Genomic DNA, 24,664 nt, shown 5'->3' on the forward strand with positions numbered 1-24,664 from the left:
GAACAGACCAAATACTGGGCACTTTATAAACATATTTGATCCGCAATGATTTTAGTCAAGACAAGTAATCAATCTTAATGTTTTCAACATTAGCCTTAAATGATTAATTAAAATTCAGTGACTTATTGTCATCACTATTTCCAATATCACTGATTGCACATTTGTAAACTACTTCCACCTGTGGATGTGTAAAGCCACAAGACTCAAATTCCCTGTATGTCTAAATAAAGCTGAAACTGCCGGTCTGAAGTCATCAGTTCCCAACCAAATTCGGCTTTATTACTTGCTCTTTATTAGCTGTTTTTGTTCTTATTTTGTCACTGCTTTTATCTGCGATGATAGCTCTGTACTCGCCAAGGCCCTTTCTGACAATTGGAAAGTATTTGGGAGAAAGACTCAGGTTGTTCAAGTGATCACCTGGAAGTGCAGAAATTATTTGTGCACTACTACTTTTGGTAATAATGCCTCAGGACCTACTCTACAGGCTCTCTAGGGGTTGTTTAAAAAATGAGCAGTCATCTGAGTCCTCTGGCTTCCTGCCTTTATCAACGGTTCAGGCTGCGGGTTCTGGTGGTATAATGATGTGGAGGATGTTTTCTTGGCGCTGTTTGGGGCCCTTAGCACCAGTCGTATCTCATTTAAATGCCACAGCCCTCCCGAGTGTTGTTGCTGACAATGCCCAACCCTTAATGACTGCGGTGCACCCATCTTCTCATGGCTACTTCCAGCATAATAGCGTACCATATCACAAAGCTTAAATCGTCTCATGAACATGACAATGAGTTTAGTTTACTCAGATGGAGATTCACATTACGGACGTGCAGCTGGCAAATCTGCAGCAGCTTCGTGTCGCTAGTATGTCAATATGATCCAGTCTCTCTAAAGAACGTTTCCAGCACCTTGTTGAATCTACGCCACGAAGAATTAAGGTAGTTTTAAAGACAAAAATTGGTCCAACCCGGTACTAGCAAGGCATACCTGATCAGCCACAACATTATGACCACTGACAGGAGAAGTAAATAACATTGACCATCTTGTGATAATACAATGTTCTGCTGGGAAACTTTTGGACCTGGTATTCGTGTGGATGTTAAGTAACAGTCAAGTATTTGTGGGACGATCCACAGAGGTCCCTCCCCTCAACCCATAGGACCCAAAGGCCCCCACTAACAACATCCTGTTACCAGACACCACAGGACACCCTCAGAAGGACCATGTCCATTCTCTGATGAGTCACAACTGTGTTGGAGGCACAATATTACACAATATTAGGAAGGTGGTCATAATGTTATGCCTGCTCGGTGTATGTTGTCATACATTTTAGTCCATTAATCACCAAGCTCGAAGGCATTTGACGTATTTCAGTATATTTTTACCATTTTATATTAATAACTGTTTTAAATGCATCAACAAAAATCTATAAAAAAGTGAACTACTGAGCTCCCTTAGAGCTGCTATTGAGAAGGCGTCAGGGGGTTAATAGGAAAATGAATGAAAGGTAGCTGTTTATGCCTCCGTCGGTGGTGTATTGCCCCCCCCCCGCCTGCCTCTCCGTCTGTTCCACCTGCTACCGATGGAGGGGACGAGACTCTCCATCTGGCCCTGGATCTCCATCATTCGCCGCTTTCTTGTCCTTGTCATCTCTTCCTTTATTTCTCACTTTGCTCACTCCGTTATCAGTTTTCTATCGGAGCTATTTTTCTCCATCATGCCCCCCAACCACCCAACCACCCGTCCCTCGCCCACCTTTCTCGCTACACTACAGCACACACTTACATATTCTCCTCTGTTCCTCGAGTGAATGTGAGGAGGTGTCTGCTCCCCCATATGGCCTGTCAACTTACAGCAGTGACTGTGTGGGTGCTGTGTTGCATTCTAACATGGCGCAGCGTTAAGAAAAAAAAAAGAGAAATCATATGTCAAACAGTGGAGAAACAGGCTGTGAAGAAGGATATCCGTTTTAAAAAAGGTCTGCCTTTGAACCTGTGATGCACTGTGCATCCATAAATAATTAAAGGGAATGTATTTTGTGGAAACTAACACGCTCGCTCTCACACAGTCACTTATTTTCTACAGTCTAGATCCAGACTTGGAGAAAAACAAGCAGATGGTACTGTATGTGTCTGTGTTATGAGAGGGTAAACAGTAGATAAGTAATCTGCAGTCACAGATGCCACAGTGCCGTCACCTGTCGGGTTGTGGACGACTATTTTGAAGCCCTGCGCTTAGCAATGGGCTGTCACCACCTTGTTTTGTTGTTTTTTCCTTTTTAGGTGGAACAAAGCATACAGACTTAATATCTTAATATTTAGTAAGACTCTACTGGATCCACAGATTAATTAAAACCAGCACTTGGTGAGCATCAGTGGTATTGCAGTGGTATGGTTTCACTTTTCAGACTCAGTCCCTACATCCATCCTTTAATTAAAGTCTGCGCTTAATACATAGACTGTATATAAATATGGACAATGCGTCCCCACTTTCTTGCATTAGCCGAACTGACGCTATTTTCCTCTGGATTCGGGCGCCGCCATCTTTTACTTTTACAACTCTCACAGTCAAAAGGGACAGCTTCACGGATGATGTCACATCCTGTATCCGTAGCATCAGATAACTAACAAAAACGAAACTTATCAGAAAAATTGACACTTGAATATGCATCAGTATTATATTAACTACAGAAAATGACAGAAACCATCCTTTAAAAGAAATTATTTGTCGTGTATTTTTGGGTTTTAGTTTGGCCCAAGTCCCATCCACTAACATGGAGGGGGTGGAGCTTATGACCTATACTGCAGCCAGCCACCAGGGGGAGCTCTACTTGCTTTGGTTTCACTTTTGAGGAGCTGTTCTGCCGTCCGTCTTTATACTGTCTATGGCTTAATACAAAACTGTCAACAGCTGCAGCCGCCTGTCAGTTCTCTGATTTTTTTATATGTTGTGCAAGAGTAAAAGTAACAGTTAAAAAAAAAAAATCATCATATGCATCAATAAGCATGTGCGCTCAAAGCTGATTGACAGAAAGTTAAGTTACAAATATTAAAATCAGTCAGTGGTTTTGGGACATTTTGAGAAAAGAATGAAACAGATTCCAGCTTCTCAGTTGTATAAATGAGTGAATGAATACTGATTAGACAGTCCACAAAGATGAGGGCTTTTGTGACTAATTAGGTCCTCTCTACAATGAGTTTTATAAACCCTTCAAGCAATAAGATGATATCACTGTACTGGGCATTTCTCCTCATTTCTGACCTTTTAGATCGTTTTTCTGACTTTATTTGACTTTAACAGCAAAGTCGTCACAGATCTTAGAGGAAAAGTTTCAGATTTTTAGATTCTTCACTGTTAGATGATGACTACATATCACGTATGTAGACTTATATTAGCACAGACAAGACAAGAAATGGTGGCTGAAGTCAAAGTCTCCCTGCCAGCAACCTCTGGATCTCACTCCTTCTCATATTGTTTATTTAATCTGAACAGAAACTATAGTGTTTACGTATCAGAATATTTCTTGGCCTGGATCAGTGACTTCCTGGAGTCTGTGGTGGTTACCTAGCAACTGGTCCTTGGCAAGAAACAGTGGTATTAATCCTCTAATCCAACTCTCAGCAAATAAACTCAATTCCCAAGATGTTGAACTGTGTCTTGTTCTCAGGCAACAATCTTTATGTCACAGCACATAAAAAATTATTGTATTCATTTTTCTTATTGTGGCATGGGATAAACCAGTAGAATTAAAACATGTAAAAGAACCAAAGGTTTTAAAGTTTTAACATATCTGTATTACTCTGAATTAATAAATTATAACTGGATAAACCCTACCTCAAATTTTTTTGAGTGGCTCTGGTTTAGCTTTGTTGTTGTCAGATCCATGTATGCAAGCAGTGTGAATCCTCAGGAGTTCTGGGAGGATGCATTTCTGCTCTGTGCAGCTTTAAATATAACAACTTTCAGTCAGAAACTTAGACACATGGGGTTCTCTGTCGGCCCCAGGGTGGATTCTGGGAAATGATTAAAGCCGAGCAGGCACAGTTACAAGCCATGTAGTCAATCCAACCTTTACTTACGGAGGAGCCAATATTTGTTAAGGACATGTTGTTCCACCTGCATCCGAGACAAGCGAACCTCTGTCTGCTATCAGTGTCTCGCAGCAAACAGGCCGGTGGTTGTGTTGGTTGTGATAGAGGTGGAGGATGGCACGAAAACTACAGACAAATACTGGCTTCACTGAACAGAAAATGGACTGACGTGGGTGGGAGAATCTGCTTTTATTGGACATACACAGATCAGCCACAACATTATAACCACTGACAGGAGAATTAAGTAACATTGACCATCTTGTGACAATTCAGTGTTCTGCTGGGAAACTTTTGGACCTGGCGTTCGTGTGGATGTTACTTAGACATGTACCACCCACCTAGACCAGACCAGACACCCCCACCCCACAGCAATGACACTCCTTGATGGCAGCATCCATCCCCTGCAGGATGCAGCCTGACACACACAAAAACGGTTTAGGAACAACTCAAAAAACCATGAAGAACAGCACAAGGTGTTCCCAAACTGATCAAGTATCTGTGAGATGATCTGCAGATTCCCCTCCCCTCAACCCATAGGACCCAAAGGCCCCCCACTAACAACATCCTGTTGCCAGACATCACAGGACACCCTCAGAAAGCCTCTGATGAGTCACAACTGTTTTGGAGGCACAAGGGAGACCTACACAATACCAGCAAGTTGGTCATATTGTTACGCCTGATCAGTGTATCATCCTTTCATTTTGACATTCATTTCATTTGATCCTTTACTGGTGTGTTTGCTTAAAAGAAAGGTGATGAAGAGTCTTATCTTATTGTAGCGGATCAGGGAGTCTTTGTCCCCGAGCTGTGGTGTTACCCTGACGACCTCCTCAGGTTTTCTGCGCAGTTCAGCCAGATTATGAATAATGGAGAAAGGTCGGGATGGATTTTTAATGGATGTACACGCCACATGGCCGCCCGCCGCGGCTGCATCAACAGGGATTTTAGAGCGGCCGTTTCTGTTACGGTATGTTCTTGCCTGAAGCTGCTGCCTCTGTGTTGTATCTGCAATTAAAGTCTAATTGAACGTTAACAGACTCTGCACCAGTCTGCGTTTCAGCTCTAATCTTTTTCCCATGTATGTGCCGTGTCATGACCTAATGTTAAAACTCATTAAAGAGTGAACGGTGCTATCAGTGTATTCTGTAGAAAGCGGGTTTCTTTCAGTAAATAATCTGCCGGGTGACAATTTCAGACAAACATATGACAGTTTTAGCTTCCCCTAAATCTCCTCAGTCATTAGCGACTTCTTAATTTCCTGTTTCAAAGCGTCCACATGCATGAATCCATCTCACTGCGTCCTCCGTGATACGATATGAGGAGCTTTACAGTAATCCCTTTTCCTAAATAAGCCATTTCATGAGCTTCAATCAGTCACTCCATGTCTATAGCTGCTCCAGAAAGAGAGGGAGGGGGGGGCACCGTGACTTTAAATGCGTCCTCGCCATATATGTAACGCGGGAGATGTGATTTACCACAGAGCGTGAGCAGCAGCCGAGGTCGTGTCCCCCGGCTGACACCAACTAAACAGTCACTTAGCTTGCATGTTCCTGTCCACCCCCTTTATAACGCTGATGGAGACTGACGATCACACCCATGTGGAACCGGTCTGACATCTCGCCGTGACAGATCGTATAGGGAGCGGTAAATCGGGGACGGGTCTAAAAATGGAAACAGGAAGTAAGAAGATTCTGTTTTTCCACTTGCTCAGTGTTTTATTCTGGAGAGACCCAGCGGTGCACCTACAGCTATCCTTTGCTCTTGATTTGAATAATTCTAATTAAATGCTCACTCAGAGGCGCCCAATCAGGGTGTCAAGTAGAAAGTAGGAGGAAACAAATCCTTTTATATATTAATCGACTTAACTGCAGCATTGTCTTGCCTGCCAGGGAAATGAATATTTCACACCTCAAACTGCACCGTTTGCAGCAGCTACGCAGAAATAAATGTGTTATTTCCATCAGTTCAGATTAGCTCTGCTTTTGGCTGATATTAGGCTCTTTCCACAGCGCATAATTATTATTTTGATTCTCTACATAATATCGATAATATTTCATAGCTCCTTGTTGTGAAAAGTGACCAGAACATTTTAGTTTGTCTGAGTTTTTTTTTTGCAGAACACTTCGGAGCCGCTTGCAGGGTGAGAAAATATAATCCTTCATCCTGTTTGCTTCCTTATTTACCGTGGGAACTGAAGAGCATTTTTCTTTCTTCTGCTGTTGGCAGTAAACTCCTGGAGACGCCGAGAAAATAGATGAAGGCCTAATTGATTTCTCTTGTTGACATGGGTGGACTAAAAAACTCTTTTTATTTATTTTTTTGGCTGGAAGGATCCTGATTGATTCGTGTTGGTCCAAAGCACAAGAACGAACATCTATTAAATTTAAACCAACATGGTGATGAATATTAATACTGAACCTACTCTCTACTCTACTGAGATGTCTGCACGGGAAAAAAAACATCAAATAAAATTGGAAATGGGGCCCAAAAAACAGATTATTGAAATATATCACAACATGGAAACTGTGTGCAAATCTCAGACAAAATAATCTAACTGATCACTTTAACACCATCGGTTTTCTTAGCTTTTATTAACAGTTTTCTTGGAATCCTTAACCTGGACGTCTAAATGTTTGGATGGAAAGATATTTTTTGATTTCTTCTGCTATTTATGATTTAGTATGATTTAACTTTAATGGCTTTAAATGGATCTGACACAGACACACAACAAAAACGGTTTAGGAACGAAAAAAACGTGAAGAACAGCACAAGGTGTGGACTTGGCCTCCAAATTCACTAGATCCCAAACTGATCAAGTATCTGTGGGATGATCCAGAGAGGTCCCTCCCCTCAACCCATAGGACCCAAAGGCCCCCAACTAACAACATCCTGTTGCCAGACACCACAGGACACCCTCAGAAGACCCATGTCCATTCTCTGATGAGTCACAACTGTTTTGGAGGCACAAGGGAGACCTACACAGTATTAGGAAGGTGGTCATAATGTTATGCCTGATCGGCGTATATTTATATACATTCTGCTGTGTCAAGGCAAAATGTCTGCAGAGGAAAATGCGTATTAGAGGCGAATGTCAAAAAAATAGATTAATAAAAGAAGGAAAGAAAGAAGCAGGGAAGCGGCACTGATTTACGTCGCCCTGCACACATTACATTTATCCGAACCGAAGCAGCATCGCGTCCGTGGAAACAAAGTAGTTTTTGACAGCGTCACAACTTGAGCCATTCATCACGCAGTTCAACAGGAGCTCAGCTCGCCTCGAGGAGCCGTTGACCTCAGTCAGCAGCCTCTTACCGTTTATTATGACCACACACACTAGCGCACATCGTCCATCTTTCTCGCTGTCTTGCTCGCACGCGTCCTGACCGGCGTCTGTTCTTCTCCCTCCCCCTCCCTCAGGTGACGATTCTGATCATCCTGGCCTTGGCCTTCCTCGCCTGCATCGTGTTCCTGGTGGTTTATAAAGCCTTCACCTACGACCACGCCTGCCCAGCTGGATTCATTTACAAGGTAAGACCCACACCATAAGCGGTGCTTCATTTCACAGCTTATCAACACGTTTATCCAGAGCCCAGACGGTTAACAGTTACAGTAGGTGTGTATGCAGCTGAGGTTATTTTTAAAACTACTGACTCATTTAATTGTCATATTTGTTTTTCTCTCTTTTCACATCACCTTGTTTGAATGTTCTGCTAATTCCTTTCACTCAGAGCTAGCCGTACGCTTTCAGTGTCTTCCCCTCTGTTTTAGATTAAATGCGGAATAAATGGTGTGAGAACACAGTTTGTCACACCTCACGTGGGATAACGCGATGGGGAGATGAAAAAAACCATACAAGCTCTGTGGCTTATCAGCACCTCCACGGGAATTAAGTTGAGTGTATTATATTGAATGAGGCGGAACAGGACCGTGTCCATCTCTAGAGAAGACACAAAGCCAAGACAGAGCCTGAAAGCTCCACATCGTTTAGCTAATGCTAAGCTAAGGTAGATTTTTACAGCTCTCTTCCTGTTTTCAGCAGTGGGTTTTCAGTTTACTGTATTTCCATACGAACATAAAAGCCTTAACAATCGTCCTATCTAACTTTCTGCAAACTTTCTTGGAATGTAAAGCTTCTATTCCAAAAATATTTACCCATTTAATATTTGTATGCTAATAGGTCGCATAGGTCCTGGTTCACTGACAGGAATAATTAAAAGTCACACCCATAATTCAAACAAGGAATCCAGAGGCGTGAATAAGGTGGTTAAATACACAACAACAGTGGAAACTATGAGGTGACACTGTCATATTTATCATCATTATCATTTAACCGGAGCAGAAACTGGCTGAAACTGGACTGAACCATAACACAAATAGACACAGTCACCCACAACCACAGTAATATCATAAACCAAACTCATAACAGCCCTTTGCATCCTTTGCACGCACACATTATGCTGCAAATCAGTCAAATGTTCACAGCCACCCTAAGTCATACTCTGTTAGTCTGCTTGTTAGTCTGCGCTGCTCTCTGTTCTGTGTAATGTCTTTTTAGAAGTGCATTGTCTCCGAAGTGTTTTGCACTGTCTGCGTTGTATTGTTTGTCTTTGCGCTGTCTCTCGTTCATGCACTGTTGGCACTGCCGTCTGCACTTTTTTTGTTATTGTCTGCATTAGCCTGCACACGCACACTTTATGGCCTGTCCCTCGTATTGAGTCCTATGTCTTCATGTGGCTCCATGGTCCTGGAGGAACGTCCTCTCATCTCACTATGTACTGCACCTGCTATATATACAGTTGAAATGACAAATAAAAACCTCTTTGACCTTTCAAATCCAAAAGATTTTCGGTTTAAAGCAGCAAAATGAAAAGCACATGATCAGTTGCTTTTTTTGATTCAGCACCGGAATATATTTGCCTTGCCAAAGTGTCCTCGTGCAAGTCTGCCACCTCTTTACTTCACCAAGCATCTAAATAAAGTATTTTAGGTCTCCTGTGGGAGGAGAAATAAACACTCCTGCTCTAGTCTGACTAATTCCTGAGGTTACAGGAAGAGCCTAATGAGACTCATCCGATGGGCAAACATCAATCCGCGCTATCACGGTTTTGTTACGACCAGAGTAATCAAGTGTAATTTTATGCTCCTGCTCTTCAACACAGAGCCTCCACTGAGCCCATAACACACGAGAATGTGTTATTAGATGTGTCGACTATTAAATGAAAATTAGACGTACAGCCTATTTTACAGTAATAGCCACATCATGATTGACTGATCATTACGGCTGAGGTTGTAAAAGAAAATGTCTCTCACGGTGATTCTTATCCTCCAATCTGTAAAAAAAGGTTGTACAGTGTATGGATGCACACAGCCTCTCCTCCTCCTTCCACTTAACACAAGTTTCACTTGTGAAGGGGGTCACCTTGGATGTCTGTGTCTCTGGACGAATCTCTAGTTTTAAGGTGGAATAAATCTAGTTGCAGACCCACAGCCTCTGCAGGGGCCCTGATTGCTGTCTGCAGAGGTATTATTAGAAGTGTCACACATGCGCATACACAAGGTGCCAAAGTGTTGTACAAACACACTCGCACACACGCTGTGGTATCATCTTCAAAACTGTAAATGGATTCTTCTTACTCTTTCTTAACCAGGGCGGCAAATATGACCTTGACAGTAGAGGTAGTGCTCTTCTTGTGAGACATTCTTTCTCATAACAAAAGTTTTTGACACACAGTCTGATTCTCCTGTTAAACTACACCTCCCGTGTTTGAGGCTACGAAGCATCTCTGTCTGTGAAGCTTAAAACAGCCGCCGCTGATTAAAAGCTGTCGTCAACATTAAGTCACTGCAGTTTAAAAAAATATATATATATTGTCAGTTTAAATCAAACATCAAAAAGTATTTACCGGCAGTTTATTATTACCTTAACCAGACAAAATATGAATATAAAAGACTTATTTCATGTTCACGTACACAACATTTTCCCATTTAGACAAACAGATCGCTTTTCAACACTGTGTCCTCGGCCATGTTCTTCCATTATTGGTTTATAACAGCTCCTGGAAGGGTTTCTCCTTCTCTCCTCCTAGAATTGCTTGTTTTTCTGTCCTAACAATAACCTCTTGGTTGAGTGATTGTTGCTGCTAAGTGTGGCTGATTAAACTATAGACTGTAAATAAAGATGGACGGTGGAACTGCTCCTCAAAAGTGAAGCCAAAGCAAGTAGAGCTCCCCCTGGTGGCTGGCTACAGTATAGGTCATAAGTTTCACCCCCTCCATGTTAGTGGGCGGGACTTGAGCCATAGTGGATGGTTTAAGTTTAATTTCAGTTATTTGTTGCTATCGAAACAGGAAGTGATATCATGATCACTATAAGTTGCCATGCCAGTTGCTCTGTGAAGCGGTCCCGTGAGAGCTGGTAAAAATATATGTGTACAATCCAACATTTCCTTGTAACTGGTGTAGGTCGAGTAGAGCGTTGGATTAATTAAACAAAGACGCTAGTGAGTCTGGCGGAAGTGTGGGCGGGGCATTAATAACGTGGCTCCACGTGGCTCCACACTCAGTCCGCACTGCGCAGACTCTGGCCTCAAGCTCGCAACATGGCGCCGCCGTATCCCAGAGAAAATAGCGTCAGTTTGGCCAGCGCAAGGAAGTGGGAACAAGTCGTCCATATTTATATACAGTCTATGCATTAAACATATATCATGGTGCACTGTATATTGTTTTACATTAGGGGTCCAACAACAATCCAAAATGTGAATCTAAAGCTGCATTTGTGTGCGTTTACTTATTACATATAAAGTCCTTGTAGGCATGCTTCAGCACTCTGCAGCCATCATGGTAAAGTTATTTGGTGTCAGGACTCAGAACCCCTCCCCCAAAAATGCTTTGAGTCATTTTCCTCTGCTTTATGATGTTTCTCATGAACCTCCCCGTTCTTCCTGCTTCCTCACAGCACAAGCGGTGTATCCCTGCCTCTCTTGAGGCCTACTACGCGGCCCAAGACGCCAACTCGAGGGGCCGTTTCTACACAGTGATCAGCCACTACAGCATGGCCAAGCAGACCACCTCGCACTCCGTCTCCCCCTGGCTGCCCGGAGGGGCGGGCGGGCACGACACCAAACCCCCGAGCGGCGAGGGCCACTGAGTTAACCGAACCGGTTAAAAGGATGTAAACAAACACACACACAGACACACAGACACATGCAGACAAATGTAGGCGGCAGTTTAGAAATAAACGACATATATAACGACAAATAGAGTGAAAACGTGCATGGAGACATTAAAACACACACATGCTAGCTCATGATTATCTGATCTTTCGCTCTCTTGGGATTATCATCGTCTGCCATACACGGCCTCCTCACTCATCACCGCGGTCACTCCCTCCTTCCTCTAACTTATTATTCACTGACTGTCATGATCTATTTATTTTCTACTGTAATGTAAGGATGTTTTGTATGTGATTACCAGGCCTCTCTTTGTACAAAGGCACGATTCAAAGCTGAATTTCACGCTTCCCGTTTATGTGAGATTCTCCGCTGTCATATTTTGTGTGTGTGTGTGTATACCGTAGTTACTGATATTTAGTTACATACACACAGATAACTTCTTGTTCAGACCTTTTACCGCTGTAACAAAGTTTTAAAAAGAAAAACAACCTTTCAGCTGGTCTATCTGAGGCCAACATCTATTCTTAATGTCTCCATCATGGCTGTTTGGTAGCTCATATACGATGACATTTTCAACGTGCTGTGCCATATGTTTTAAATCCCGACATCCCCCAGTGACCGAAGCTGTACATACAGATGTGCGTCCAGGCTAGTTTTGTGTGTGTGTGCATCGTAGTAGCTTTTAATAGTTTTTACTCATTCATGTGAACTACTTACACATTGCTTCAGCGGCCTGTCTTGTAGCTTCATTAAACACTATGATACGGACTGGAAAGGAGATAAGGTGCACATCACCGTCTCTTGCCAAAACTCTTTATTTTCCGCCGTGTATCGTTATGTTTATAGATGGGCTTTTGTTCCTGTACTCTTATTTTGTTTATTTATTCATTATTTTTTTTTTAAATAACGTTGGATCTGTTGTCAAGAACGCTTTAATGAGATATATTGTGACGTCGTTAGTCGATATGTAGCGATACCTGGTGTAATTTATCAGTGTGCATCCCTGTCCCTCTTCTCTTGGTTTGAATTCCAAATAAAAACAAGCTGTGACCCGTGCTGAGTCTGTTTATCGTGAGCCCGAGGCGGCGCGATGCAACGACGCCGGCGGCTTCTCGCACAGCATTCATCTTGCGCGAGCTCCCACTCAGATTCACATTACGCTGGATATGCATTCAGTCGCCTGTGCGTGTGTGGGACTTGTTCCAGAGCTGCAGAGAGAAGATTTGTCGGCAGTAATGATACACACCTGTGATTGACAGCAGAAATAGCAGTGTATTCAACGGCTACTGGATATGTTATTCATCTGCAGAGTCTTCTGTGAATTGCAGATAAGGCCTCTGTTTTGAGTGACATGAATAGCCGACTTTCCCTAATTAGAGGCATGTTTTTATAATGAATCCATCAGCTGTTTTTTTTTTTTTTTTTTTTTACTGTGGAGGAGTGAAACAGGCCCCCGAATGCAACAGCTCTTAGAGATACGGTGAAGAAAATGACTAAAACAAACTGCGTTCGTTCAGCATTCACAATGTCTTTATAAAAGTTAATTCATTATCTCTTATCAGTAAAGGAAGAGTTACGATGTCCTGCACCACGCCAACATTTAGATTGTGTTAAAGAATGAAGATCTGACCCATTAGTCTCCCATTTCTAAACGCATCACTCAAGAAATCATTCATATCCCCAAGACATAACAGCCGCAGCAAGTAGTTTCTTTTATTGGCTTATTATTATGATCTATCGCTCTGGGAAACTGCAGCTGGAAGCTAGCTATCGTAAGAGATCAGTGATAGCTGTGAAACCAAAGCGTTTTCAAATGACAGCTGGAGATCCATTTGCAAAACTAAACATTTACATCACAAAAACAGATCAGTTTCCTTTATTTTAATCAACTTTATTCAGATTTAACAATATAATTACAATTCCACAGTATTATAATATAAAGAGGGCCGTCAGCATCATATAAATACATACTCTAGCATTTACATACATGTACACATACACAGACGCACACAGTGGTGTGGTGGTTAGCACTGATGCCTCATAGCACAGACTGCCAACCTGTCCAAGTTGTACCCCCGCCTCTCACCCAGTGACAGCAGGGATAGGCTCCAGGCCCCCTGCGACCCTCCAGAGGACAAGCATTTACAGAAAACGCATGAATGAATGAATAAGTTGGTGTTATATATTCAAGAAGTTCCAGGGCACAGGGCTCATGGTCTTAAAGTGGGAACACTGTTTTTTACAACCTGGACCTTATTTCTAGCATAAAATACGATTGTTTACTCACCCATATAACTTTGGTGTCATTTGCACTAGTTCAGGAGATAATTAGATCAGCGTATAGCCATATAGCGGGAGTGACTTGGGCACCGAGACGCAGCCTCTAAATAACGCATTATCTGCCGCACAACTTGTTAATTTTCGCCAATATTTTTGTTATCGTACGCTAGTGCTATTCTCCGTTCAGAGAGCCCAGAGTTACCTGTTATGCATGTGCACCCGCGACGGTCGGCTTGTTTACCTGTAATTTGCACCTGCTCCGAGATGACATCATCCAGGTCAGAAGACATCATCATCCGGGGTCTGTAGATTGACCTACAGACTGATGATAAACAGTTAACTCCGGACTCAACGGGGAATAGCACTAGCGTTCGATAACAAAATATTGGCGAAATTACTGAGTTTTGCTGCAGATAATGCGTTATTTAGAGGCTGCGTCTCGGTGCCCCAGTCACTCCCGCTATATGGATATACGCTGATCTAATTATCTCCTGAACTAGTGCAAATGACACCAAAGTTATATGGGTGAGTAAACAATCGTATTTTATGCTAGAAATAAGGTCCAGGTTGTAAAAAATAGTAGTTCCCCTTTAAAGTCCGTTGTCTTCCTCCTCCTGAGATCTGCTAAAATGTTCCAGAAGAAGGCATCGCTGTTGATTGTCTTCTGTTCAATAACAGTTTTTGCTCTGGTTTTCCAGATGTGTCTGGACACAGGTGTCTCTTTGAATCAACCAAACTCTCTTTAAAAAGACCGTACGTGACAGATTTCTCATTGATGTTAACATTAAAACCCACAGTGTTCAATTTGTTCCTGATTTCTTTTGTCCTGCAGCAGTCTATTAGAAGACGTTGCAGAGTTTCATCCTCTCCACCGTTTGTCAACGCCGTGTCCTTGGCCGTGCTCGTCCATAATTGGTTTGTAATAGCTCCACGAAACGTTTCTCCTTCTGTCTTCCTAGAAGTGCTTGTTTTTTCCGTCCTAACATTCACCTCTTGTCCACGTGATTCTTGCTGCAAAGTGTGGGCGATTAAATCCTGTATCACGGTACGCTGCATGCGATTTTACAGCGTAACACAACCCAATGTATTCTATGAAATATGGTTTAAAAGATGAATATGGACGCACAGAAAGGCCGGAAATATCTGAAAAATCTCCATCACACACAATCCAGTATTAACAGATGTACCACGTCGACAATAATGGCTTAATTGACCCATAGGCTATGCGATAAAAGAAGCACTGTGGTTAAAGGGCACCACTGATAAGATAAGAACTACAGTATTTATTGATTCAAACATATTCTAAACTAATGTCTCCATTTTCATACAACGATTCCATCAAATCTGCTCAGCTGTTTCTGTCAAGCTAAAAGTAAATGGAAATGAACGGGGTCTTTTGCAGCTATTTTTGATTCTTACACAGAACAAAAAGCCGTGCACAGCGTACGGACACAATGCAAAACCGTTATTAGGATGTTTAAACCTTCGGAGATATTCACTTCATTAAGCAAAAAGGTCGATGAAATGTTGCAAACACAAAACAGAAATCTGTGGCAAATGATCGTAAAGGTTGGTTTTCCTAACGGTTGCTCTTTTTAAGAAATAAAAAAAGAAAACAAATACTCCCACACGGACTTGCACAACAGCACTGACTCAGAGCCTGCACGAATCGGACAGATGGCTGTTTTTGCAGCGCTTACACAATGCTAACACAAGCCTGACATGTTGTGGGGGTCAGGTGAAGAGGAACAGCTGGTGAGTTCATATGTGCAAAAGAAGGCGGCTGTCTGTTTTCCTCGATGGGCTGACGAAGGGTTGGCTGCAACGAGGGACTGAATAAATTACTTCAAATTATAAGCAAACACAAGAAAAACAGACAGAAAGCCTCACTTGAAAATGACTGTCAACGGTTAGAAGATGGCGTAGAACCCGCCTGCACGGACTTGTGCGTGATTTTTCTCTTCGTGCTGCAGAAGTGCAGTCACCGAGCTCATTACACCGTTCATTTAACAGACCTTTTGGCCCGGATCACTTACGAGGGACAATTGGCAATCAGATATGGGATGAACCGCGGCTTAATCCTCTTCTCTGTCTCTCTAATTATAACAGCAAATAGCTTCCAGTGGTATAATTCATGCTAAACTCCCTCCCCGTGCAGGATATTAGATATTGATGTGAAGAAGGACTGATTGTTGCAGACAGGTCATTGGTGTTTTCTCGTGGTAGAGGGGGGGTGTTGAGGAAGGTAAGTAAAGAGGTAGAGAAAGGCTCTGTGTCGACTGGCACTGAGGGAAATTAAACCTGACATGTGGAAATGAACAGCTACATCCATCCTGTTGTCTCCCAGCAGAGGAAGAGACAAGATGGGATTGACTGCCATGATAATTTGAAGGTGGGTGTTTTGACTCTTTTTTATTTTTTTTTTTTAACTCTCTGTCTTATTACGTACACGTTAGATATGGATGAGATTCGGAGGACTCACTGTTTACAATCACCATTATTGGGAATCATGCAGCTTGCACATTCATAGATTTGTCCAGGAGGTCTGGTGTTATGCCATTGCTGAAAAAGGTAATGGATTGTGCATGGATGAAACCACTCAACAGTCTTTTTGGCAAAGAATAATACCCCAATTTCTCTCAGGGTGCTAAAATACATTCTCTCTGACGCATGTTTGCCCCACGTGGGGTGAAAATCAGGAGCCTGTGATGAGTTGAGTTGCAAAATAACAAGTTTCAGAAGCCCAATAACCAATGTGGGCAGCGACATGTAGAAGCGAGAAAGTTCTTGGTTTGAATCCACCGGCCGACTTGGGCCTTTCTGGGTGGAGTTAGCATTTTCTAATTGGTGATTCTAAATTGGCTGTAGGTGTGAATGGTTGTCTGTCTCTCTGTGTTAGCCATGTGATAGACTGGCGAACTATCCAGGCTGTAGCCTACCCCGCCTCTAGCCCAGGTGATCCACACCTTCCAAACAAACAAAGTGGACATGGTTTAATTGTCAATGAAGCCCTGCATAGACTACATCCCAGACAGTCTGATCCCTCCCAATCAACTGCAAATTATTTCTTTGGGCGTATTCACCTTTAAAAAGGTAGAAATGCAAAGGAAAAATAAAGCTAAAGAGGTATGAGGTGAAATGCAGGTCAGAGGCAATACATTAAACAGCAGATTTCTTCTGGTGATATTCTTAGATATTAATATGATTATTCTTGTCAGCTGCATCTATTTACCTCTTTATTATTTAGTTCTGTCTTGAGATTCGCTGCAAAGCATCATTACCTCGTTTTTAAATATGCTTTTGCCATAAAATTCAATCCCTAAATACACACACACTTATATATATGGCCATCTGTGTATTTTGTACTTTACACATGTCTACCCACGGAGTTCTTTCCTGCTGTCAGAGTAAGGCTGCCTCTCAGCAGTCGGCCCTCAAAAGTGAAAGGGGGGGTTTACAAGAGGAGGAATGGAGTCAGTTGAAGGGTGGTAAAGCTGCAGCACACAGACCTGCAAGCCTTTCATTTTAAGGCTTTTTTTTTTTGCATTGCATTGCATTTTGTATGCAATTAAATGCACATGTGAGATAAGCAAATGTTGTGCGCGGGCAAATGAATTACGTTTCATTCTTGGAGACTTTCACAGCTTCGAGGATCTGCCACAGAAGAGGTGCCGAGAAATCCTCTTTTAACTCGCTGTTTTCCACCGACTTTAATGTTCAGAAACCGTCAGTGTGAATCACAAAACCGCTCTGGTTGATGCAGCGTCCGCTTTGATATTAATCGAGTGTTTGAATCAAAGCCCGAGTTGCGTTTTCTCCTTGATGTTCGTTACATCTGATCTTCTGATGGAACACAAAAGCCATCAGTTACACCGACTCTGTGTACGATACGTAGACGTCACACACCAGTGACCTCTAAGAAATAATTCTCGGCTACGACTACGACAACTAAAGAACGTGTTTCCTTGTTGGGAAAAGTTCTAAATAGTTAATAAAGTGATAAATCTCAAGAACAAATTATTAAAGTATCATGAATGAAAACATGCACCAATTTTCCAGACCAATGAAATCTAATTCATTTTAGTTTAGCTACAATATAATTATGAGCTTCATTGTTCTGAGTTCCTGATCAGTTTAGACAGTAGAAACATTGATCTGCTCCTGCAACAAAAATAAATGTTGTTAATGTTGAAAATCTTGAAAAAGGTAAACCAATCAGCCACAACATTATGTCCACTGACAGGAGAAGTAAATAACTGACCATCTTGTGACAATTCAGTGTTCTGCTGGGAAACTTTTGGACCTGGCATTCATTTGTGTGTAGAATGAATGCCAGGACATGAACCACCTGCCTAGACAAGACCAGGCACCCCCACCCCATAGCAATGACACTCCTTGGTTGTGTCATTACTATGAGGTGGGGGTTTAGGAACAACTCAAAAAAACATGAAGAACAACACAATGTGTTGACCTGGCCTCCAAATTCACTAGATCCCAAACTGATCAAGTATCTGTGGGATGATCCACAGAGGCCCCTCCCCTCAACCCATAGGACCCAAAGACCCCCACTAACAACATCCTGTTCCCAGACACCACAGGACACCCTCAGAAGGCCCATGTCCATTCTCTGATGAGTCACAACTGTTTAGGAGGCACAAGAGAGACCTACACGATATTAGGAAGGTGGTCGTAATGTTATGCCTGATCAGTGTATATGTCCTCTTCAAAAACATGATTTTAAATCACCTCAGGACAACCGCAGATGCTAGTGAGCGGTATGTTTTGAACAGGTAATCGAAAGATTTTCCATTTTCCATATTTTGCATCTGGCATAACAACTGTAGAGTTTATCCACACAGCAGCAGATGTACTGACTCAGATGTATTAATAATGTGTTTTAAAGTACAGAAGGTCTCAAAGGAGCCATTTAGCAAATTACACATTATAAAACCATGCCTCATTTTAACACATTACAAGATTCACAGGGCTTTCTAAATTATCTTTCAGTCTCCTGGTCTCTCTCTCTCAATACTGAACAAAGCTTCAGTGAACCTGGTGATGGCTGAGCCAAGTGTTGTTGCCTTAAAAGAGTAAGAAGCCAAATTAAATCAACATATACATGTTCAAATGTTAATGCATTTACATCAGATTATGTTGGAATACTTTCTTTGTTTTGGCCTAGATCCACTGCTCCCCATTCAGAAGGATGTCATGAACCCTCCTGCTGTTGCTGGGGTGCTCCTGCCGAGCTCGCTTCATATAATATTCAAAATACTGAGCGTAGTTCAATTATTTAGAAAGAAATGTCTGGGTTAAAGGATGAAAGTCTCGTCTCTCCCTCAGGGAGCAGATTCAGGGGGAGCATAATAATCTCTGGGTCTGTACATGGTGTTAATGCACAAAACAGAAAATATGTCTCTAGTGTTCACACAATGCATTTTACATATATTTACATATTTTTAAGGAACTCGTGGTCGTATATAAAATATGAAACCATATAATTTTACATAGTGGATAAATACTCATGTTGTACTTAACCCTCATGCACTCGAAAGAATAATATATGAATTGATTCAGAATTTCAGGCTGATCTTTTTGCAGTCTGTGCAGCTTATTCACAACACAACACTCTCTGCTCGCCTGTCCCGGTGAAACTGGGGCAATGGGATAATCCCCGGTCAGATGTCAGTCATATTAAGGAACGGATGCCAACACACTGTGTGCTGCAGACAGCAAACTGTGCTCCACGAGAGAGAGCGGGGATTACCAAGAGATGATGTTAAATACCGGCCTGGATGCATTTCATGTGCACTTGCTGGCTACAAATGCGCTAATTTTCCCGACTCGTGTGATTTACTTTCCTCTGTGGGACACTGTGTAATTGTTCTAATGACACTAAAGCACTTTGCTTCACAGCTCTCTGACCCCAGCAATGATGAATTCAGAAAAGCAGGAATATCTACTCAATGAACCAGATTAGGATTTTGTGTCATTTATCTAAAACCGGCTCGTTGCTGCTTTGTGCAGGATTAAATTAAGTCTCAGCCCTAAAAGTCTGCGCGTTTAAAGATTTCACAACAACATTTCCTTAAAGCAGGTGTTAATATTGCAGGACATATTCAGGTCGAGGTGCATCAGGAAAGCTTCCATCCCAGACTCTCCCCACTCTCCGTGCTCCAAAAAATGTGTTGTTGCCTTAAAAGAGTAAGAAGCCAAATGAAATGAACATATAAATGTTCAAATGTTAATGCACTTACGTTAGAGTGTGTTGGAGTACTTAGTTTTGACCTAGATCCACCGTCCCACCCATTCAGAAGGGTGTCATGAACCCTCCTGCTGTTGCTGGGGTGCTCCTGCCGAGCTTGGTACATATAATATTCAAAATACTGAGCGTAGTTCAATTATTTAGAAAGAAATGTCTGGGTCAAAGGAATGCATTAGAAGTTTTTGTGTAGCATCAGATTTAAAATTTACTACCCTCTTCAGTCATTCACAAAAATGTCCCATTGACTCCCATTATAACCTACTTGTTTCATCTCAAAGCCACAGCGCAATATAATAATTGATTCTTATATCCCCATTGTAGGGCCTATGCATAAAATGTTTCATTAGTTATTTCATTAGTTTTTGTGCTTGTGTTATTGAGCTTAGCACTCTTTCAAGAAAATAAAAACATGGGCCGCTTCTCTTACTGTATTTCACTGTGGAGAAAACAAGAACAACGGTCAGTGAGTTTCTGCACCTGGCTGGAGTCCTGTCGCAGCTATTTGTAGCCTGGCTGTCTGGTCATTTCGTTCCTTTGACAACCAAGGAGCAAGATGAAGATGTTCTTCTCTGTGGAAAAGCACAGAGTGAAACCATGTGGCCTGTAACTCCCAGAGAGAAGCAGGAAAGTGGAAAATCCACAGAAGAAGAGTCTGATGTGGACTGATGTGGCGGAGTCAGATCATTCTGCTTCCTCTTCTTCCTCTTCTGACTTTCCGCTGTTTCTGGAAGTGGACATTTTTGTCCTTAATGACTGAAGAGGGTAGTAAATTAAACTGAAGCCTGAGGGTTAAACATCTTGGATTCTTTCTTCCTACAGTAAACCTGTACAATAACAGTACTCATTCACTTATTCATTGTATAGGTAGCTCTTAACCACAACAACAGTTACCCTGCGTAGTTGTAAATATCAATAACAATGTCAGGTTTTTATATACACTGAGTGTCGTCATATGCTGCAGAGTAGTAGATAGAGCAGTGCAGGAGCAGTAGTTTTACTTATATGTGTGTCTTGTCAGAGTATATGTAGCACAATGAGAAGGACAAGGAGATATTTTTATTAACGTATTGTAGAAGTGACAATAAACACGACTTGAATCTTGAACGTCATCCCCTTGAACCCCCACTGATCGCCCAGTCCCATCTTCCTGTCGTGGCCTTCTCTCAGATTCCCGCTGTAATTATAAAACTGAAGGTGGTCCCCGTGGACTCGACGTCCCTAATAATACTGGGATGGATTGATTCAAGCGGCTTTTCTTGGATTAACGTGCTCGTATTGATCGACGGTTTATGAGACGTTTTATTGCCTTACACCTTCCTTTCATGTATTGTGCGTACACTGTTTTCTCTGTCATTGTATTTTATTAGTCCTCTGGGCTTTTTTATGCAACGAAACCACGTAAAGTCTTCTTTTAAAAGTGCTACATGAATAAATAAAGTAAAAGGAAAGTACATCTTTTTGTGCAATGATAATAAATCTAATCCCCACAAAACTGCCGCTGTCATAATGAAAACTTCAAAATCAATCAGTATGCAATAATATAAACCTGGGAAACACATTAACTAATTTACTAGAATTTATTATTCTATCAACAGTTCAATGAATGAGTTACACTCCCTCTATATCTTATCAGATTTTGTGTTGGCTTCAACTCACTGGATTTATTCTTAAAAAGTGAAAACCTAACCTTTGCGTCTGCTTTATTTTCACACTGCTCTCAAACAAAGCTGCTGTCTTCAGGTTTTAATGATGAAACATGACCGTTGCATGCTAATAAACTGAGTCTCTTTGCTTGCTTCTCATTAAAAGTCAAAATGAGAAGAACATGAACATCCCTCCTCTATCGTCTGTCCATCCTCCTCTTCCTCTCCTTCTTCTTCCTCTCTGTTTCCCTCCCTAATTATCCTGAAATTGGGTCTTTACTCACCAGCATATCATCTCATCGCATCGTCACCTGGCAATGAAACCCTAATCACAGACAAAGAGAAAGAGAGAGAAAAATGACCGAGTACTGTATGCTATCTCTTTCCCTTCCAATTTGCCCATCAGTAATTTTGTCAGTTTTAACTCTCTTTTGTGCAAAAAGATACGATGGATGGGGAGACCAGACTGATTTTTACTCCTACCACTGAAGGCCAGAGGGCTTTATTCAGTCGAAAGACGATGCCAGAAGGAATTTGGGAGAATAAAACTAGCTAAAGGAGGGCATGGTGGTGAGTCATAAACATTCAGGGAGGTACCTCACCGAAAGGGAGATAATTAAAGAGTGAGAAGATGCTCTTGTTTTAACTACGGAAGAGGAAACAGGAGAGGGCAATCGCATCACTTAATGATGAGGAGAAATGTGTGGAAGTGCATATCTGTCCTTAAGGACAGTGAATGCATTGGTGTGTATGTACTAAATATGTGATCTTAACGCTGCATGTGTGTATCGAAGTGTCCTAACATTGGCTTTAATCAATATTTTATATCACAGAGAACAGAATGGTTTTCGTACATCTCCCAGCAGTTGGTAGAGACCAAATGATGCTCGTCCTTAAGTGCAAAATCTGTAACAATTTATTCATACTGCACCCAATAGGCCAAACTATTTTCTTTACAAGTTGAAGTAACCACACAATTAACCATAAGACCTATATGAGGTCCAGTAACCTATGCACCTTTATGAAACAATAAAGCAATGCTAGGGTGTCGCCTTCAAAAGTCCACAGTCCTGCACAGCATACTGTTCCCCATGCACGCAATCAGGCATAACATTATGACTATCTGTCTAATATTGTGTAGGTCTCCCTTGTGTCTCCAAAACAGTTGTGACTCATCAGAGAATGGACATGGGCCTTCTGAGGGTGTCCTGTGGTGTCTGGCAACAGGATGTTGTTAGTGGGGACCTTTGACCTATGGGTGTTTTTCAAATTTTTTGAGTTGTTCCTAAACCGCTTTTGTATGTGTGTCTGTGTCAGGCTGCATCCTACTGGGGATGGCTGCTGCCATCAAGGAGTGTCGTTGCTATGGGGTGGGGGTGTCTGGTCTGGTCTAGGTGGGTGCTACATGTCTAAGTAACATCCACACCAATGCCAGGTCTAAAAGTTTTCCAGCAGAACACTGAATTGTCACAAGATGGTCAATGTTGTTTGCTTCTCCTGTTAGTAGTCATAATGTTGTGGCTGTTTTGTGTATGCTTCATATACTGTATATATCTTTTAGTTTGTGATTTCAGTCCTCATTTGCAAATCATACAAAACAAGAACAAACTGCAGATCAAAAACTGCATGAAACCAAGACCAAGTGAAGCAAAGGAAGAAAACTGAAATGTCTTTTCTGGTCGTTTTATTACATACGTACTTAAGACAGATTTTATGTAGTGTGATATGTGTTTATTTCCGTTTTGCTTAATTGCTAAAAAAAAACTGCTGAACACAAAATGAGGACTGAGCTGTAATTTCACAAAATTTTACAAAGACTCCACTGTAAAACAACTAAAACTTTTGTTGTTGTCTCAGTTTTAAGAAATTGGAGGTAAAAAATATGTCCTTCTTGGATGTGCTGGCTAAAATCCTAAAACATGGAAACCCATATGGCCCATATACTTCGCTACCAGCTTTATTTTTCTCTAGCCAAATGGTGTTTCAGACTTTGTTTGTTTCTATCCTTGTGGAAATGATCCATACGCGTTCAAATTCACAAATATCACAGATCTGAATCAGCGGCAGGTCGTTACTAATACTGCTGTTGTTCTGAGCGTACTTTTGTGACATTTAATCACATCTGCCTCTGGGAGCTTTTTTTAAAAAAATTATTTTACGTTCCATTTGCTTTGTTTGTTAAGAAAGCCTAAATTAACTGTGTTTAGCTGAAAAGGTCTGCACAGCACAGAAAATGTCAGCGTCAATTCAGCTGGAAAAGCTGGAATTAAATGATTATTTATCAGTGTGCAGAAACGCTGTGTGCTATACACCAAGCAGCCAAAACATTATGACCACTGACAGGAGAAGCAAATAACACTGACCATCTTGTGACTATTCAATGTTCTGCTGGGACCTGGCAGGTGTTGGCCTCCAAATTCACTAGATCCCAAACCGATCAAGTATCTATAGGATGATCCACAGAGGCCCTTCCCCTCAACCTATAGCACCCAAAAGGCCCCCACTAACCAGATTCTGTTGCCAGACACCACAGGACACCCTCAGAAGGCCCATGTCCATTCTCTGATGAGTCACAACTGTTTTGGAGGCACAAGGGAGACCTACACAATATTAGGAAGGTGGTCATAATGTTATGCCTGATCGGCGTATTATACAGATACAGTACAATGAAGGTTTTACTGATATGATTCAGACACATCTTGTTGAACAGCTCGCGCTGAGTCAAGAACCACATGTCCAGTCTTTAACAGGAACATGCAGCAACATTAGTGAATCAACCAGTGGATCACATGCAGGTCAGCACAAGAGATACATCCAGACACAAGAGTCAAGATCTGCATCGGTCTGCAAACTCAACAACATGCAGCCGATGCAGATATGTTGATGCTGATCTGCACACCAAACACACACATGGGAACATCTCTGTCTGACTGCCTCTGTTGTGCTGTTGTCTGTCTCACAGTCCTGAGGCTGACGTGACTGCCTGGATGATTGCATCTGAGGACAGTTTTATGGAATTATTCTGCTTCGTTTAGTAGAGGATAGTCCTGATTTTGGTTTTATATTCTGTAATAAAATAACTCCGCATGTTTTCTTCTTCGCTACCAAACCTGATGAGACTGGCCACACATGCCCAGAGTGCTCTGCGCAAAGTTTACTCGTCCACAAATGCTATGTGGGCCCTTTTTCTTGTTACGTGAAATGTCACAGGATTGAGAACAG

General features: G+C 41.9%; 1 protein-coding gene across 2 annotated transcripts in view; it reads left to right on the top strand.

The window, feature by feature from the left end:
- Positions 1-12,557, top strand: part of nsg2 (neuronal vesicle trafficking associated 2) — a 35,005-nt gene extending 22,448 nt beyond the window's left edge. For both annotated transcript variants that reach the window (XM_084564154.1, XM_084564155.1), the window contains 2 exons: positions 7,500-7,610; positions 11,038-12,557. In XM_084564154.1, coding sequence (XP_084420280.1) covers positions 7,500-7,610; positions 11,038-11,229 — 303 coding nt within the window. In that variant the 3' untranslated portion in view covers positions 11,230-12,557. The remainder of the gene's footprint in view (positions 1-7,499; positions 7,611-11,037) is intronic.
- Positions 12,558-24,664: the final 12,107 nt, after the last annotated feature.

Source organism: Chelon labrosus, assembly GCF_963514085.1.
Source record: "Chelon labrosus genome assembly, chromosome: 17".
NCBI lineage: Eukaryota > Metazoa > Chordata > Actinopteri > Mugiliformes > Mugilidae > Chelon > Chelon labrosus.